The sequence below is a fragment of the Bos grunniens genome, chromosome 13 (assembly GCF_055505025.1).
Source record: "Bos grunniens cultivar Pamir isolate PY7600 chromosome 13, Bosgru_T2T1.0, whole genome shotgun sequence".
Classification (NCBI taxonomy): domain Eukaryota; kingdom Metazoa; phylum Chordata; class Mammalia; order Artiodactyla; family Bovidae; genus Bos; species Bos grunniens.
Window position 1 is genome coordinate 11,314,114 of NC_141177.1, and position 19,191 is coordinate 11,333,304.

General features: G+C 42.8%; 1 protein-coding gene across 1 annotated transcript; it reads left to right on the forward strand.

The window, feature by feature from the left end:
* The first annotated feature begins 273 nt into the window (after positions 1-273).
* GTSF1L (gametocyte specific factor 1 like) lies at positions 274-1,151 on the forward strand. The gene has a single exon (XM_086331716.1). The coding sequence runs from the start codon at positions 601-603 to the stop codon at positions 1,099-1,101; it is 501 nt and encodes a 166-aa protein (XP_086187842.1). The 5' UTR covers positions 274-600; the 3' UTR covers positions 1,102-1,151.
* The last annotated feature ends 18,040 nt before the right edge of the window (positions 1,152-19,191 follow it).

Consider the following 19,191-nt stretch of genomic DNA (forward strand, 5'->3'; position numbering starts at 1 on the left):
TATGAAAAAGGATATATGTGTGTGTGTAGCTGAATCACTTGGCTGTATGCCAGAAACTAACATAAACTTCAATTGAAAAAAAAAACAAACAGAAAGACAGGTAAATGATGACGGGTCACCAGTAGTTGCGCATGGCAGCTTTCCCCAAGCCCACCTCATGCCTTGAAAATAAAGGACAACAAGACTTTGGCTGATGACTCACAATGCCCATTGTGACCGTTCACAGCTGCCTGGCAGCATCACATAAGTGAGAGTTAAAGGCAAGGGCTGGCTGGCACGTCCCTTCTTCAGCTCCCTGAGGGGCCACTGTGGTTTGGGCTCTGGCATCTGCTTTGTGTGGTCCTTCCGTCTCACATGCCGCTTGATGACCGCCTGTTGTCTGTACAGCTGCTCCTATCAGCCCCTTGTCCCTCCTCCGACCCACCGCTCGTGGTCCCGAGAATAGGCAGCCCGAGTTGTTCAGACCTGCGGCTCCAGAGTTCCAAGGGGCAGCACTGGCACGGAGGACCGCTCCATCCTTCTTGCCAAAGGCCTTTTCCATGAAGGGCATTTCATCGTGACTCTGGGCAGCAGGCTACCCTGCTTCAACAACTAGTTCCCATGGAGCCAGAAGCCTTAGAAACTTGCCCTTACAACCCTCACCACCGAATCCCACTCAGCAGATTTCAGTACCACCTGGCATCATGTCGGAGAAAGAACCCTAAGAAAGCCAAAAAGATGGCCAGCTGTAAATACAACGCCTGCCACGTGGTCCCCATCAAGAAGCTGGAGGAGCACGAGGCTGCCTGTGTCAACAAAAGCACCATGGAGGAAGAGGACAGCCTGAGTCCCCTGAAGGTCAACCTCCCAAATGCAGGGCAGAAGGGCAACAGAAACGCCTCTCCAGTGTCCCCCCGTCTCCCCAACCCTGACCTCTGGAATGTTGATAGCACAAATTGCCACCCCATGTTTGTCCTTAAGTCTTTCATTCCCCAGAAGCTTGTTTGTGAAAGCGACACCAGAGAGTCAGAGACAGATGACCACACCCCATCCCTGACTGCCCCCGCAGAAGATCATCAGACCGGGAGAGTGAACCGCCAGCAGAAGATACAAGCCTCTTAAAAGCATGACGGGAGATGCAATTCACCGGAATAAAAGGCATACAAAGCAAACCACACTGGGGTGCTTTTTTTGTTTGTTTTTAACCTACCTAACAGATTCATTTTATTTTTTGGCTGCACTGGGTCTTCCTTGTTGGACACGGGCTTTTTCTAGTTGCGGCGAGCCGGGGCTACTTTTCATTGCTGTGCCCCCCCTTCTCACTGCAGTGGCTTTTCTCGTGGAGCACAGGCTCTAGGGGCTTCAGCAGTTGTGGTGCACAGGCTTATTTGCTCTACGGCATGTGTGATCTTCTGGGACCAGGGATCAAACATGCAGCCCCTGCACTGGCAGGTGGATTCTTAACCACTGGACCACCAGGGAAGTACAAGACTTTAAATGTGCATACAAACTACACAATATTAAAACGGCTTTAAAATATACTATGCAATGGCATCCTCACAAGAATTCAATGAGGTAGATTAAGTATCCACACTTTGTAAATTAGGAGATTGGGGTTTAAACCAAAGAAATGGCATGGCCAGGGGAACGTGACCAAAAGCAAAGGACACAGATGAGTCAGTCCCCAGGCCACGTGTCCTAACCTATGGTGCTAAATTGTTTTCATTTTTTTTAAGTACTTGTAACTTTGCCACCCCTGGCCCCTTCAACTGTTTATACAAAGTGTTATGTAAAGATTTCTTTTTGGAAAAAAAAGAGAAGTTCCCAGTGTTGGCCCTAGAAACTCTATGGTTAATAAAATACTTGGACTAGAGAATTGCCACATAAGAAGTAGGTAAAATAAGAAAGTGGTGTGTAAGGCATACATCCATGAAATTCAGGTCGACAAGATCAGGAAAAAAAAAATTGGTTTGGAGTATGAAACAAATTGGTCATGAGTTAGTTATTCTTGAAGCTGAGTAAAGGATAAATTTTAATTCTCTCTACTTTTATTTAAATGTTTATTTTACTATTTTATTATTCTCTATTTTTGTATAAACTTGAAATCTTACATAATAAAAATAGTTTAAATGTATTTTAATATATTCACAATATATTTTAACATAAATATATTATACAATCATATATTTTATATAAATTAGATGTCATATTTTAATAAAAATAGTTTTTAAAATATGTATTATATATAAATTTGAAGCCTTCCATAATAAAAATAGCTTTAAATATATTTTATGATATACTTAATATATTATAAATATATATATTAGTGGGTGAAGTGAAGGTCACTCAGTCGTGTCTACTCTTTGCAACCCCATGGACTATACAGTCCGTGGAATTCTCCAGGCCAGAATACTGGAGTGGGTAGCCTTTCCCTTCTCCAGGGGAGTCTTCCCGACCCAGGGATCAAACCCAGGTCTCCCACATTGCAGGCAGATTCTTTACCAGCTGAGCCACAAGGGAAGGCTAAAGTCAACTGCCCTCTCTGAGGTAGCAGGGATAAATTAGAGACTTGGAATTAGCATATACAAGCCACTATATATAAAATAGGTAAACAATAAGGTCCTATTAGTTCAGGGAACTATATTTGATATCTTGTAATAATATATATATAGATATATTAGTGATATAAATATAATAGTGATATTCAATATCTTATAATATATATAATATATACAATAATATAAATATATAATAATGTAAGTAATATAATTATATACTATATAACAGAATCAATTTGCTGTTACAACAGAAATTAACACAATATTGCAATTTCACTATACTTCAATTTTTTAATTTAAAAACTATTATATATTACATATAAATGTGTATCATATATTACATTTTTAATTAAAAAGTTTAAATATATAAATATATTTATATGCACTATTTTAAGTATATATTATGAATATTTCAATTTTGTATAAAAATAGATAATAAGATAGAGATATATATACACACACATTAAATGCAATATAGTATTTTGGGTTGGCTTCTGGAACAGAAAAAGATATTAGTGGAAACGTGGTGAAATACAATTAAAGTCTGTAGTTTAGTTAACAGCATTCTGCTGACGTGAATTTTCGTTTTATTGAGTGCACCATGGTCTTTCAAGATGTTAACATTAGGGAAAGCTGGTTGGAGGGTATAGGGGAACTCTTTGTACCACCCATGCAAATTTTCTGTAAACCTAAAATGATTTCAAAATAATAAAATTTAAAGACAGAGCAAAGAGCAACACAATGAGCAGAACTCTGGACTCTCCTCCACCCCGTTGGCCTTGGGCAGCTGCCTTGCTGTGGTCATGTTAGTCGCTCAGTCATGTCCAACTCCTGCCTGCCTCTGTGCTTGCTCATCTGCAGAGCAGAGATGATAAGCTCATAGGATGTTGTGGAGGACTAGGACTTAACACAAGCAGGATTACTAGGACAGTGTCTGGTACAAAGGAAGCCCTGCATTAATGTTAACCGCTAGTACTGGTAATGGTGGAGGTATTCAGCAAGAAGAAAATGTCATGTGGTAAGGGAAAAAATGATGAGCAAGTCAATTTATAAAATATATAAACAAATTTAATCAACTCAGAAAAATCATCAATGTTGCATTTAACATGATAAAAATCAGCTAGGAAAGGGCATTGTTCAGAAGGAAAGAAACACTGAATAGCAAATATGTATATTAAAAATGTTTGCTGCTGCTGCTAAGTTGCTTCAGTCATGTCCAACTCTGTGCGACCCCATAGACGGCAGCCCACAGGCTCCCCCATCACTAAGATTCTCCAGGCAAGAACACTGGGGTGGGTTGCCCTTCCCTTTGTTTATGTAGTCCCCAAAACAAGTTTTATATGCTACAAACCAGCCAAGAGGAGGAAAGAGACCAGGATATTACAGAAACTTCACAAATTCAATGAAGAAAAGAAAAGGAAAAAAGGTATAGATGGTAAAGAGAAAACACAACTTTAAATGGCAGAAATTAACCCAAATATATCAATATTCATATAAATGTAAAGGGATTTAACTTACCTATTTAAAAGTCCTATTTATCTTTCTAAATCAAATATATGTCCATTTTGATCATACTAACAGATTGTAGGAAATACATGCCGCCACCACCTCCCATCCCCTGGAGAAGGAAATGGAAACCCACTCCAGTATTCTTGCCTGGAGAAGCCCATGGCCAGAGGAGCCTGGCAGGCTACAGTCCATGGGCTCACAAAGAGTCGGACATGACTTAGTGACTAAACCACCACCACCTCCACCACCTCCCATACATGTAACACATAACCATCGATCATGGCATTCTTTCCTGAGCCTGGACAATTCTTTCGGAATCCTCAACACAAGGCTCTAGGCAGAGGAGGTCACACAGAGGTCGGCTCTGTCTTGACAGCGTCCACCCCTAGGCAGGTTCCCCACTTGATCCTTTCTGACCCTCACGTCCCAACTCATGTTCCAGAAGGAACAAAGAAATACAGGAACCTAAGAAAACATCCTAGATGGAAATCTAGAGGAAAGACCAGGCAAGAGAGGGATGCCTTTTCTAAACGCCAGAGTTACATCTCAGCCAACTCTTCCGTCTTCTCCTCATCCCTTACCTCTGCTGGGCCTATCTCTGGGGAGACATCCCGGCAAGCCAGCCTCTAGCAGGGACCATCATTAAAACACATGTTAGCAGTGACAGTGAGCACAGTAAGCCAGTGCTGGGCTGGGTGCCAGCAACTGGATCACAGAGGAGAATGGGCTGGGGGTAATGGCAGCCCCAGGACCCCTGGGCAGCAGGTGAACTTCCGAAGTTCCTGGTGAGGATTCCTGGCAGAGGAGGAGCCTGGCATGAAAAGCCATATGCTCAGGCAGAGGGGGTTCTGGCATAACAGAGGAAGGAAAAAAGAAAGGGGCGCTAGAGATTTCCCTGGTGGTCCAGTGGTTAAGAATCCACCTTCCACTATAGGGAATGTGGGTTCGATCCCTGGTCAGGGAATTAAGATCTCACATGCAGTGAGGCAGCCAAGTCCACACACCATAACTAGAGAGGCCTGTGTGAGGTAACAAGGACTCAGCATAGCTGGAGAAAAAAAGTGGGGGGAGCTACCTTGGGGCCAGTTGCCTTGCAGATACTAAGCCCCAGCCACAATCCTGAGGGGAAAGTATTTTTGTTTCCAATATACAGATATGAAAAGTGAGTCTTAGAGAAGCTAAATAATTTGCCTTGGTTCATAAAGTTAGTAAGTGATGAGTAGCCTAATGAATCCATCTCCAGAAATTCCACTCCTAAATTTGTACAAACCAGAAATGTGTACATGAGTTTGCCAAAAGATGAGGACAGCTATTCTTAACAGCACTATTTGTAATGTTGTTGTTCAGTCACTAAGTCGTGTTTGACTCTGTGATCCCATGGTCTACAGCACGCCAGGCTTCCTTGAGCAAATTCCCGGAGTTTGCTCAAGCTCATGTCCATTGAGTCAGTGATGCTATCCAACCATCTCATCCTCTGCTGCCATCTTTTGCTTTAGCCTTCAATCTTTCCCAGCATCAGGGTCTTTTCAAATGAGTTGGCTCTTCTCATCAGGTGGCCAAAATATTGGAGCTTCAGCTTCAGCATCAGTCCTTCCAACAAATATTCAATGAATGTTACTATTAATAAACCTTATTTTTTTTCTTTTCTTTTTTTAAAATTTTATTTTATTTTTAAACTTTACAATATTGTATTAGTTTTGCCAAATGTTGAAATGAATCCACCACAGGTATACATGTGTTCCCCATCCTGAAACCTCCTCCGTCCTCCCTCCTCCCTCCCCATACCATCCCTCTGGGTAGTCCCAGCGCACCAGCCCCAAGCATCCAGCATCGTGCATTGAACCTGGACTGGCGACTTGTTTCATACATGATATTATACATGTTTCAATGCCATTCTCTCAAATCTTCCCACCCTCTCCCTCTTCCACAGAGTCCATAAGACTGATCTATACATCAGTGTCTCTTTTGCTATCTCGTACACAGGGTTATTGTTACCATCTTTCTAAATTCCATATATATGCATTAGTATACTATATTGGTGTTTTTCTTTCTGGCTTACTTCACTCTGTATAATAGGCTCCAGTTTCATCCACCTCATTAGAACTAATTTAAATGAATTCTTTTTAATGGCTGAGTAATACTCCATTGTGTATATGTACCACAGCTTTCTTATCCATTCATCTGCTGATGGACATCTAGGTTGCTTCCATGTTCTGGCTATTATAAACAGTGCTGCAATGAACATTGGGGTACACGTGTCTCTTTCCCTTCTGGTTTCCTCAGTGTGTATGCCCAGCAGTGGGATTGCTGGATCATAAGGCAGTTCTATTTCCAGTTTTTTAAGGAATCTCCACACTGTTCTCCATAGTGGCTGTACTAGTTTGCATTCCCACCAACAGTGTAAGAGGGTTCCCTTTTCTCCATACCCTCTGCAGCATTTATTGCTTGTAGACTTTTGGATCGCAGCCATTCTGACTGGCGTGAAATGGTACCTCATAGTGGTTTTGATTTGCATTTCTCTGATAATGAGTGATGTTGAGCATCTTTTCATGTGTTTGTTAGCCATCTGTATGTCTTCTTTGGAGAAATGTCTATTTAGTTCTTTGGCCCATTTTTTGATTGGGTCATTTATTTTTCTGGAGTTGAGCTGTAGGAGTTGCTTGTATATTTTTGAGATTAGTTCTTTGTCAGTTGCTTCATTTGTTATTATTTTCTCCCATTCTGAAGGCTGCCTTTTCACCTTGCTAATAGTTTCCTTTGATGTGCAGAAGCTTTTAAGTTTAATTAGGTCCCATTTGTTTATTTTTGCTTTTATTTCCAATATTCTGGGAGGTGGGTCATAGAGGATCCTGTTGTGATGCATGTCGGAGAGTGTTTTGCTTGTGTTCTCTAGGAGTTTTATAGTTTCTGGTCTTACATTTAGATCTTTAATCCATTTTGAGTTTATTTTTGTGTATGGTGTTAGAAAGTGTTCTAGTTTCATTCTTTTATAAGTGGTTGGCCAGTTTTCCCAGCACCACTTGTTAAAGAGATTGTCTTTAATCCATTGTATATTCTTGCCTCCTTTGTCAAAGATAAGGTGTCCATATGTGCGTGGATTTATCTCTGGGCTTTCTATTTTGTTCCATTGATCCATATTTCTGTCTTTGTGCCAGTACCATACTGTCTTGATAAATGTGGCTTTGTAGTAGAGCCTGAAGTCAGGTAGGTTGATTCCTCCAGTTCCATTCTTCTTTCTCAAGATAGCTTTGGCTATTCGAGGTTTTTTGTATTTCCATACAAATTGTGAAATTATTTGTTCTAGCTCTGTGAAGAATACCGTTGGTAGCTTGATAGGGATTGCATTGAATCTATAAATTGCTTTGGGTAGTATACTCATTTTCACTATACTGATTCTTCCAATCCATAAACATGGTATATTTCTCCATCTATTAGTGTCCTCTTTGATTTCTTTCACCAGTGTTTTATAGTTTTCTATATATAGGTCTTTAGTTTCTTTAGGTAGATATATTCCTAAGTATTTTATTCTTTCCATTGCAATGGTGAATGGAATTGTTTCCTTAATTTCTCTTTCAGTTTTCTCATTATTAGTGTATAGGAATGCAAGGGATTTCTGTGTGCTGATTTTATATCCTGCAACTTTACTATAATCATTGATTAGTTCTAGTAATTTTCTGGTGGAGTCTTTAGGGTTTTCTATGTAGAGGATCATGTCATCTGCAAACAGTGAGAGTTTTACTTCTTCTTTTCCAATTTGGATTCCTTTTATTTCTTTTTCTGCTCTGACTGATGTGGCCAAAACTTCCAAAACTATGTTGAATAGTAATGGTGAAAGTGGGCACCCTTGTCGTGTTCCTGACTTTAGAGGAAATGCTTTCAATTTTTCACCATTGAGGATAATGTTTGTTGTGGGTTTGTCATATATAGCTTTTATTATGTTGAGGTATGTTCCGTCTATTCCTGCTTTCTGGAGAGTTTTTATCATAAATGGATATTGAATTTTGTCAAAGGCTTTCTCTGCATCTATTGAGATAATCATATGGTTTTTATTTTTCAATTTGTTAATGTGGTGTATTACATTGATTGATTTGCAGATATTGAAGAATCCTTGCATCCCTGGGATAAAGCCCACTTGGTCATGGTGTATGATCTTTTTAATGTGTTGTTGGATTCTGATTGCTAGAATTTTGTTAAGGATTTTTGCATCTATGTTCATCAGTGATATTGGCCTGTAGTTTTCTTTTTATGTGGGATCTTTGTCAGGTTTTGGTATTAGGGTGATGGTGGCCTCATAGAATGAGTTTGGAAATTTACCTTCCTCTGAAATTTTCTGGAGGAGTTTGAGCAGGATAGGTGTTAGCTCTTCTCTAAATTTTTGGTAGAATTCAGCTGTGAAGCCATCTGAAACTGGGCTTTTGTTTGCTGGAAGAGTTTTGATTACAGTTTCAATTTCCATGCTTGTGATGGGTCTGTTAAGATTTTCTATTTCTTCCTGGTCCAGTTTTGGAAAGTTGTACTTTTCTAAGAATTTGTCCATTTCTTCCACGTTGTCCATTTTATTGGCATATAATTGTTGATAGTAGTCTCTTATGATCCTTTGTATTTCTGTGTTGTCTGTTGTGATCTCTCCATTTTCATTTCTAATTTTATTGATTTGATTTTCCTCCCTTTGTTTCTTGATGAGTCTGGCTAATGGTTTGTCAATTTTATTTATCCTTTCAAAGAACCAGCTTTTGGCTTTGTTGATTTTTGCTATGGTCTCTTTTGTTTCTTTTGCATTTATTTCTGCCCTAATTTTTAAGATTTCTTTCCTTCTACTAACCCTGGGGTTCTTCATTTCTTCCTTTTCTAGTTGCTTTAGGTGTAGAGTTAGTTTATTTATTTGACTTTTTTCTTGTTTCTTGAGGTATGCCTGTAGTGCTATGAACTTTCCCCTTAGCACTGCTTTTACAGTGTCCCACAGGTTTTGGGTTGTTGTGTTTTCATTTTCATTCATTTCTATGCAAATTTTGATTTCTTTTTTGATATCTTCTGTGACTTGTTGGTTATTCAGCAGGGTGTTGTTCAGCCTCCATATGTTGGAATTTTTAATAGTTTTTCTCCTGTAATTGAGATCTAATCTTACTGCACTGTGGTCAGAAAAGATGCTTGGAATGATTTCTATTTTTTTGAATTTACCAAGGCTAGATTTATGGCCCAGGAGGTGATCTATCCTGGAGAAGGTTCCATGTGCGCTTGAGAAAAAGGTGAAATTCGTTGTTTTGGGATGAAATGTCCTATAGATATCAATTAGGTCTAACTGGTCTATTGTATTGTTTAAAGTTTGTGTTTCCTTGTTAATTTTCTGTTTAGGTGATCTATCCATAGGTGTGAGTGGGGTACTAAAGTCTCCCACTATTATTGTGTTATTGTTAATTTCTCCTTTCATACTTGTTAGCATTTGTCTTACATACTGCAGTGCTCCTGTGTTGGGTGCACATATATTTATAATTGTTATATCTTCTTCTTGGATTGATCCTTTGATCATTATGTAGTGACCATCTTTGTCTCTTTTCACAGCCTTTGTTTTAAAGTCTATTTTATCTGATATGAGTATTGCTACTCCTGCTTTCTTTTGATCCCTATTTGCATGGAAAATCTTTTTCCAGCCCTTCACTTTCAGTCTGTATGTGCCCCCTGTTTTGAGGTGGGTCTCTTGTAGACAACATATGTAGGGGTTTGTTTTTGTATCCATTCAGCCAGTCTTTGTCTTTTGGTTGGGGCATTCAACCCATTTACGTTTAAGGTAATTACTGATAAGTATGATCCCGTTGCCATTTACTTTATTGTTTTGGGTTCGAGTTTATACACTGTTTTTGTGTTTCCTGTCTAGAGAATATCCTTCAGTATTTGTTGGACAGCTGGTTTGATGGTGCTGAATTCTCTCAGCTTTTGCTTGTCTGAGAAGCTTTTGGTTTCTCCTTCATATTTGAATGAGATCCTTGCTGGGTACAATAATCTGGGCTGTTGGTTATTTTCTTTCATCATTTTAAGTATGTCTTGCCATTCCCTCCTGGCTTGAAGAGTTTCTATTGAAAGATCAGCTGTTATCCTTATGGGAATTCCCTTGTGTGTTATTTGTTGTTTTTCCCTTGCTGCTTTTAATATTTGTTCTTTGTGTTTGATCTTTGTTAATTTGATTAATATGTGTCTTGGGGTGTTTCGCCTTGGGTTTATCCTGTTTGGGACTCTCTGGGTTTCTTGGACTTGGGTGATTATTTCCTTCCCCATTTTAGGGAAGTTTTCAACTATTATCTCTTCAAGTATTTTTTCATGGTCTTTCTTTTTGTCTTCTTCTTCTGGGACCCCTATGATTCAAATGTTGTAGCGTTTAATATTGTCCTGGAGGTCTCTGAGATTGTCCTCATTTCTTTTAATTCGTTTTTCTTTTATCCTCTCTGATTTGTTTTTTTCTACCATTCTATCTTCTAATTCACTAATCCTATCTTCTGCCTCTGTTATTCTACTGTTTGTTGCCTCCAGAGTGTTTTTGATCTCATTTATTGCATTATTCATTATATATTGACTCTCTTTTATTTCTTCTAGGTCCTTGTTAAACCTTTCTTGCATCTTCTCAATCCTTGTCTCCAGGCTATTTATCTGTGATTCCATTTTGATTTCAAGATTTTCAATTTCACTATCATTATTCGGAATTCTTTATCAGGTAGATTCCCTATCTCTTCCTCTTTGGTTTGGTTTGGTGGGCATTTATCCTGTTCCTTTACCTGCTGGGTATTCCTCTGTCTCTTCATCTTGTTTAAATTGCTGAGTTTGGGGTGTCCTTTCTGTATTCTGGCAGTTTGTGGAGTTCTCTTTATTGTGGCGTTTCCTCACTTTGTGTGGGTTTGTACAGGTGGCTTGTCAAGGTTTCTTGGTTAGGGAAGCTTGTGTCGGTGTTCTGGTGGGTGGAGCTGTATTTCGTCTTTCTGGAGGGCAATGAAGTGTCCAGTAATGAGTTATGAGATGTCTATGGTTTTGGGGTGACTTTGGGCAGCCTGTATCTTGGAGCTCAGGGCTGTGTTCCTTTGTTGCTGGAGAATTTGCTTGGTATGTCTTGCCCTGGAACTTGTTGGCCCTTGTGTGGTGCTTGGTTTCAGTGTAGGTATGGAGGCATTTGATGAGCTCCTGTCAATTAATGTTCCTTGGAGTCAGGAGTTCCCTGGAGTCAGGGTTTGGACTTAAGCCTCCTGCTTCCAGTTATCAGTCTTATTTTTACAGTAGTTTAAAAACTTCTCCTTCTATACAGCACCATTGATAAAACATCTACATTAAAGATGAAAAGTTTCTCTACCGTGAGGGTCACCCAGAGAGGTTCACAGCGTTACATGGAGAAGAGAAGAGGGAGGAGGGAGTTAGATGTGACCCGAATGACATGAGGTGGAATTAATAGAGGAGAGAGTGGGCTAGCCAGTAATCACTTCCTTATGTGCACTCCACAACTGGACCGCTCAGAGATATTCACCGAGTTATACAGAGAAGAGAAGAAGGAGGAAGGAGACAGAGGTGGCCAGGAGGATAAAAGGGGGGAATGAAAAGAAGGGAGACAGATCCAGCCAGTAATCAGTTCCCTAAGTGTTCTCCACCATCTGGAACACACAGAAATTCACAGAGTTGGGTAGAGTAGAGAGGGGTTAGGGAGGAGACACAGGAGACCTGATGGAGAAAAAGGAGAGTCCAAAGGGAGAGAGAGCAGTCAAGCCAGTAATCTCGCTCCCTAGTGAAAAATGGGTACTGAAGATTGGGTTCTTAAAGGTACAAAATTGGTAACAAATACATAAAAGCAAAAATTAAAAATCTAGAGTAGAGTTTGGGATTTCAAAAATACAATGTTAAAGAAGGAAAAGAAAGAGAGAAAAAACGAACAAACAAAAACAAACAAGGTCGTGAAAATTATAAAGAAAATATAGGTACAAAATTGGTAACTAATACCAAAAAGCAAAAGTTAAAAATCTAGAGTAGAGTTTGGAATTTCAAAAATACAATGTTAAAAAATAGAAGAGGAAAAAGAAAGAGAGGGAAAAAAAAAAACAAACAAAAACAAACAAAGTCACAAAAATTATAAAGAAAATACAAGTACAAAATTGATAACAAATACCAAAAAGCATGAATTAAAAATCTAGAGTAGAATTTGGAATTTCAGATATACAATGTTATATAAAAGAAGAAGAGAAAGAAACATAAAAAAAAAGTCACAGAAATTATAAAAAAAACTATAGGTACAAAATTTATTACAAATACCAAAAAGCTAAAATTAAAAATCTAGAGTAGAGTTTGGAATTTCAAAAATACAATGTTAAAGAAAAGGAGAAAAAAAAAAAACAAGGTAAAAAAATTATAAAAAAAATATATATGAAGTTTGCTTTAAAAAAATAGGGTCTTTTTTTTTGCAAAGTAATAGGTTATAAAAGTGAAAATTAAAGGAATAATAGAGGACTTAAAATTTTTTTAATTAAAAAAAAATGAATGATCGTAAAAATAGTAAAAATATATCTAGGACTTTCTCTGGTTTTGTTGTGAGTATTGTGGGTTCAGTTCATTTTTGGCTAGTTCCTTGGTCCAACTTATGTTTCTCAAGATCTATAGGCCCCTTCCTATGTAGTTGGTACTAACCACAGGGTTTTAATCTATTGCCTGTAGCTTCCAAGGTGGTTCCCTCTGTTATAGCTTCTTCTGTTTGCTGGTCTCTTCAGTGTCTGGTTTCCGCCCTGACACAAAGGGAACGGTGGAGGACACTTTTTTTTTTTTTTTTAGGCTCACTTGTTCAGTTGGGCTGTGGGGAGGGAGGGAGGGATGCTGCAAACAAATAACACTGGCGTGTGCTTGCTGTGCCTCAGCCACACTGGGTCTGCCCCAGCTCAGGGCGCGTGTAGCCTCCCTGCCCACACTGCTCAGGCTCTAGGTTGCTCTGCCGGGAACCATCCGTGGCCGGCCCTGGGCTGCCTGCACCTCCCAGGTCCAAGCCGCTCAGGTTCAGGCACTCGGGTAGTCCTCAGAGGCACAGACTCGGTTGGGCCTGCGTTTTGTGCCCTTCCCAGGTCCGAGCAGCTCAGGTGATGAGGTGTTTGGCGAGCTCGATTGCTGCGACTTATCGCCTCCCCGCCACTCCGTTATCTAGGTGTACAACTGGTGCACCTTCTCAGGCAGATGCTGACCGTCCAGACCCCCAAGAAGTTTTAGTTAGCAAAGAAGCCTGCTTACAGTTTTGTAGATAATGTCTCTCTGGGGCTGTGATTGCCCCCTCCCGGCTCTGGCTGCCTGTCACCGGAGGGGGAAGGTCTGCAGCCGGCTATCTCTGTTCAGTCCTTTGTTCTGTGCGCAGGCCTGGCAGTGTCTTAGGTTAGGGCTGGCTTTTCGCGTGTTAGATATCCCACAGTCTGGTTTGCTAGCCCAAATTATTTCGCTCAGATAGCGCTCGGGGTATTCAGGCCAGATTCTTACTCTCAGCGATGCAGCCCGCACCGCGCCTCCCTGCCCAGCCCCCGCTTGCTAATGGCGGGTGCAGGCGTCTGTGCTGCTTCTCCGCTGGGGGAGTTACCGTAGGGCTCGCAATCTGCGGGGTTTAATTGTTTATTTATTTTTCCTCCCTGTTATGTTGCCCTCTGTGCTTCCAAGGTTCGGCACAGATTTGGCAGTTAGAAGGTTTCCTGGTGTTTGGAAACTTCTCTCTTTTTAAGACTCCCTTCCCGGGACGGAACTCTGTCCCTCCCTCTTTTGTCTCTTTTTTTGTCTTTTATATTTTTTCCTACCTCCTTTCGAAGACTTGGGTTGCTTTCCTGGGTGCCTGATGTCCTCTGCCGGCATTCAGAAGTTGTTTTGTGGAATTTACTCGGCGTTTAAATGTTCTTTTGATGAATTTGTGGGGGAGAAAGTGTTCTCCCCGTCCTACTCCTCTGCCATATTAGCTAATAATAAACCTTATTAATTACTATTAATATTCAATGAATATTACTATATGTAATGCCAGTCCCCAAATATTCCACCTGTCCTGCAGGAGAAATGGGTATAGTATAGAAAAGATCCATGATGGAACGCGATGCAGTCCTGAAAACGAACTGACTGTAACTACCTGGTCAACAAGGGTAAATCTTACATAAAGTGAAATTCAGTTTACACAGACTTTTTTTAAAAAGCAAGATAAATCAATGATGTGTGGATTCAGGATGGTAGTTACCTTTGGCGGGGAGGAGGAGGGGTTTCCGGGGTGCTGGCCATGGTCTATCTCTTGACCTGGGTACTGTGTGGCCTGGGTACTGTGTGACCTGGGTACTGTGTGACCTGGGTAGTGTGTTCACTTTGTGAAAAATCCATCCAGCTATTCACTTGGGATCTGTGTATTGTCCTGTAGGTTGGACTTCCGTGAAAAGTCCTGAAAAACTGAACTTATACCTAATGCAGATGCTTTCTCTACTGTTTATCTCTGATGCCCTGGCTAGTCACTGAAGTGCTGGCCTTGACTGGGCTCAAGTCCTGACTCGACCACTTTCTAGTAACTTCCACTCAGAACAGTCAGCTGAAACTTGGACACTAACTTCTCCTTTGCAGGGTTCTTGCACACAAGAAAGAAACGAACAAGCGTGTTGTAATAACATCACAAGAGCCTGTGTCTTCTGAGCCCCCACGTGTTTGCCAGCATTCTATTCAACTTCTTCAACCACTCTGGAAGGTTAAAGCTTCTCCCATTTTATAGCCAAGGACTCCAAGGCTCAGAGACAAGCTGGGATTCACATCTGGGTCTGTCTGATGCAAAGTCAGAGCTTTATCCGTGGCTACCAGGAGAGCCCTGGAAGGTTTGCCAGATGTCCTGACAATGCGTGACAATCAAGACTCAAGCATCCTCACAGGAGCTTTGGATTCCAGAATCCTTCCTCCCACTCATTTCTGAAAAGTTCTGAGTCTCCTAAGTTCCTCTTGCACCTCGTTGAGCCCACCATGAATTGTTCATTTTCCTCGGAGTTCTTCAGCAGACCTTCCTATGAGCTAGTTATTGCTGCATTAATGCTGTTTAAAAAACATCCCAGTGTTCAGTGGCTTCAAACAACATTCTTTTTCTAAAAGAGAATTATTTATTTATTTGGCTGCAGTGGGTTTTAGTTGCGGTACTTGGGATTTTTAGTTGCAGCATTCAGGCTTATTCGCACATGTGGGATCCAGTTCCCTGACCAGGGATTGAACCTGGGCCCCCTGCATTAGGAGCATGGAGTCTTAGCCACTGGACCACCAGGCAAGTCCCAGCAACATTTGTATCACGTGTCGTCTGGGGGTTGGCTAATCCAGGCCCACAAAAAAAAGAGCAGACAAAAATAAAAAAAGAATACTGCTGCCCATGCAAGCAGACCTCACATTTTTTCCCAATGCATAGGAAACGCTGACAGAATCAATCCTATGCTTGACCAAATATCAACAAATTTCAAAGATTTAAAGTCACATGGACTATGCTCCCTGACAACAGGAGGATACAGCTAAGAATTAACACTAAAAATGATGAAGCCTTCCCTACCCTTCTAGTTCTAGCTTCCCTAGGCTTCTCTCTGTGCCACATCCCATCATGGCAGGATGAGATATTAATTAACAGCTACTGGTACCAAGCCTGCTACTCTCAGAAGAACATCCCCCAACCATGCCTTTCTGCAGGGCATTTGAGACTCAGGGTCTGCACCTGTCCTTGTCAGACTGTCCCGCTCATCATGGACTATAACCTTGCTGCTGCTGCTAAGTCGCTTCAGTCATATCCGACTCTGTGTGACCCCATAGACAGCAGCCCACCAGGCTCCACCGTCCCTGGGATTCTCCAGGCAAGAACACTGGAGTGGGTTGCCATTTCCTTCTCCAATACATGAAAGTGAAAAGTGAAAGTGAAGTCGCTTAGTCATGTCCGACTCTTAGCAACCCCATGGACTGCAGCCCACCAGGCTCCTCCGTCCATGGGATTTTCCAGGCAAGAGTACTGGAGTGGGGTGCTATTGCCTTCTCCGGGACTACTACCTAAATACCTATTAACTAGGTCAGCCCTAGTCAATATACAAGTAAAACACCTTCATCCTGTGCAGCTGAGACCATGGTCTGTATCAGTGAAAAGTTCGATTTTCCACTCATTTAGAAATTCAACTTAATTGCTTTCCAGCATATCCAGCCAAGGGTGGAAACATAAAATCCATCTTAAAGGGAGTTAAATCACTGCCATCACTATTCATCAGAGCTTTGGTGATCTCTGGAAATAGCTGGAATATAGAAATGATTCACACTGGGGTCTGCTGAGAAAGTGGCTCATTTAGACAATCTCAGTCCCAAGCTAATATGGCCCATCAATTACCTGTTCTGAGAGCCTGATTTCCCCACCAATTTTCTTTCTTTTTTAAAAGAATTAATTTATTTGGCTGCATGTGGGACATTTAGTTATGGCATGCAAGCTCTTAGTTGTGGCCTATGGGATTGTTTCCTGACCAAAGATGGAGTCCGGGTCCCCCTGCATTGGGAGCACGGAGTCTTAGCCACTGGACCACCAAGAAGTGCTCCAATCAGCTTTCCTATTACTTTGGTATTACAAGGGAGAAAATTTTTTCTCTGGATAAAGAATCATTTTCTTCACAACTGCTGTCCACCATGGAACTGACTGTTGAATAATAGAGTCACATCTCCTCATCAGTGGGAGTGTTCAAGCAAAGGCCAGACAACTGCTTGATGTAGATGTTGAAGAAAGGGTCTGAAAAATCAGAAAAATGCTTCAAGGACTTACCTATGGGCGCCCTTTGCCTGCTGCCGCAAACACATCAATGGCCACCAGGTGGCGATAGAGTTACATCATCGTTGCAAAAGTGTTACTAACCCAGAAGTTTTTTTCAAAGTACCAAAAACCTAATTTGAACAAAATATAATTTAAAATAGGAAAAAATAGGAATACCATACTTCCAACATTCCCACTTCTGGGTATATAGATTAGCAGCTCGGCCTCTGCAGGCTTGTTCCTTCCTGGCTTGTTACTCCAGCCTGGAAAACACCAGGCTCTGGAGCAGCTGGAATAGTCAAGATCTCCAAAGCCGCAGGCCTCGCTGGAGCACTTGTGGCCCAAACCTCATGGTCAAACTTCAAGCAGGGCCCTCAGCCTCCTTTCAGTGGAACCCAATACCCCTATTCCCGAGTGGGCTGTTTCCTCCCTGTCTACACAGTGGACACACATCTCAATCCTCCCCCTACCTTGCAGCAGACAGCCCAGCCCCCATGCTAACACTCCTTTGCTATTTTTCCTCAAAGCCCCTATTGGCTCCAGCATGTAGTGTGTAGATTTGTCTGCCCTTGGTAGGATCTAAGACCCAGGAGAGTGAGGTTGCTTGAGGGTAGGGTCGGGTGGGGGTACTTTTTCTTTTTTTTTTGCTAAGCAGCAGAACCATGCCTCACCAGGGGGTTGGTGGGAGGAGTTGAAAAGACTCCTGTGAAAACTCCATGTGTATTTCATGCAGCCGAACAACTCCTGGGCAAGCTAACAGGTCTGCAGTTACTCTGGCCACCTCCTTCAGGGGAAAGGGAAGAACCTCAGGATAAGCCAGAGTGGGTGAGTAGGACTGCGGGGAGGGGGCGCTGGGCAGAAGCCCCTGCCAGGTTGCAGGCCAGGCCACTGTGAAACGCCCCCCGGGAGCTTATGATGAACCTGTGCGTGCGTGTTGTCGCTTCGGTTGTGTCCCGACTCTGTGACCCAATGGACCATAGCCCACCAGCCTCTTCTGTCCGTAAGATTCTCCAGGAAAGAATACTAGAGTGGGTTGCCATGCCCTCCTCCAGGGGATCTTCCTGACTCGGGGGTCAAACCCGCGCCTCTTACATCCCCTCCACTGGCAGGTGGGTTCTTTACCACTGGCACCACCTCCGTTCCCCCCGTGATGCGCCTGGAGTAGGGGAAACGGTGTGCAAATTGTCCCAAGGCACGCCGGGTCTGCTATGGGTGTTCCAGTCACAGTAGAGATAAAGACACCCCACCCTCACCTCACTGCAGGGCAGGTCGCCCATCGAAGCCAGCAGCCCTGCTTGGGGCAGTCAGTGACTGTGCTTGGGTCCCGCAGGTCACCAGGGGCAAGAATTTGGTAGTGGGCAGAGTGGCGATCCAAGCCAAGAAAGCAGCAAAGTCACAGACGGCGTGGAAAGCAGGCATGGCCCAGCCACCGCACTGGCTGGTGTCCAGTTTAGCCATGTGAGACTGTGGGAAGCAGGTGGGAAGAGTGAAGGCCGGTCCCAGGTCTCAAACAGGGACCAGGTGCAGCAGGTCAGGGTTCCAGCCAGGCTCGACTATGTGTGAGCACATGGGGGCCACCTGGGGAAGGCTGCCAGTACCGACTGGGTGACAAGTGAGCAGCCTCGATGGAGATGGCGTGTCAGTCGGACTTGAACCCCGGTAACTCCCAATACTCCTCTTTAGAGGATGGCGACCCCAGGCAAGACGACCTGCCCTCAAGTCTCCCTGGGGAACCAGAGGCACTGAAGCAGGTTGTGGATACCAGCCTGCCCCCAACAGATTGTCCTGTGGTGAACTGAGGTCCCAGCCCCCAGGGATGGCCAAAGGCCCCATCCGAGGGATCCCACTGCTGGAAACATTGCTCCTCAATTTAGACCTTCTCAGACCTGGGACCTGCCCCTTGTCTACCCAGCCCAGGACTCTTCCCAGCTTACAAGCCAAGGGCCACAGTCTGCGCGCTGGGCCATGACGAGGGATGGCCAGAGCCCAGGCTGGAGCTGCTACCACGGTCTTGCGAAGTTAGGACCACTGTGGCCAGGTTCCACCCAGCTGATGGTTACTCCTGCTTTACCAGCCCGATCTGGAAGTGGGGCTCATCATAGGCCAGTCCAGCCCCCTACAGCAGAGGCCCACCACTGTCCCACCTTCCCCCAACCCCACCCAACAGCCAAGAGACCTCGGAGCCTTCAGTCGCTTGGATGCAGAGAAAACTGCCTCTTGGCACCCTGGCTTCCCAGGGGCAATAGGGTCCAGAGCACCAGGCCTGGGCTGTGCAGACAAGGTGGCACTCTTAGGATGGGGGTCAGGTCCCCCCATCCCTCAGGGCCCTAAGGACAGTCACCAGGGAACCACAAGCGGGATTCAGGAGGAAGGTGGAGACCAGAG

Bases quoted from the DNA above. Each gene is read 5' to 3' on its own strand.
- GTSF1L (XM_086331716.1), top strand. From the start codon at position 601: ATGGAGCCAGAAGCCTTAGAAACTTGCCCTTACAACCCTCACCACCGA.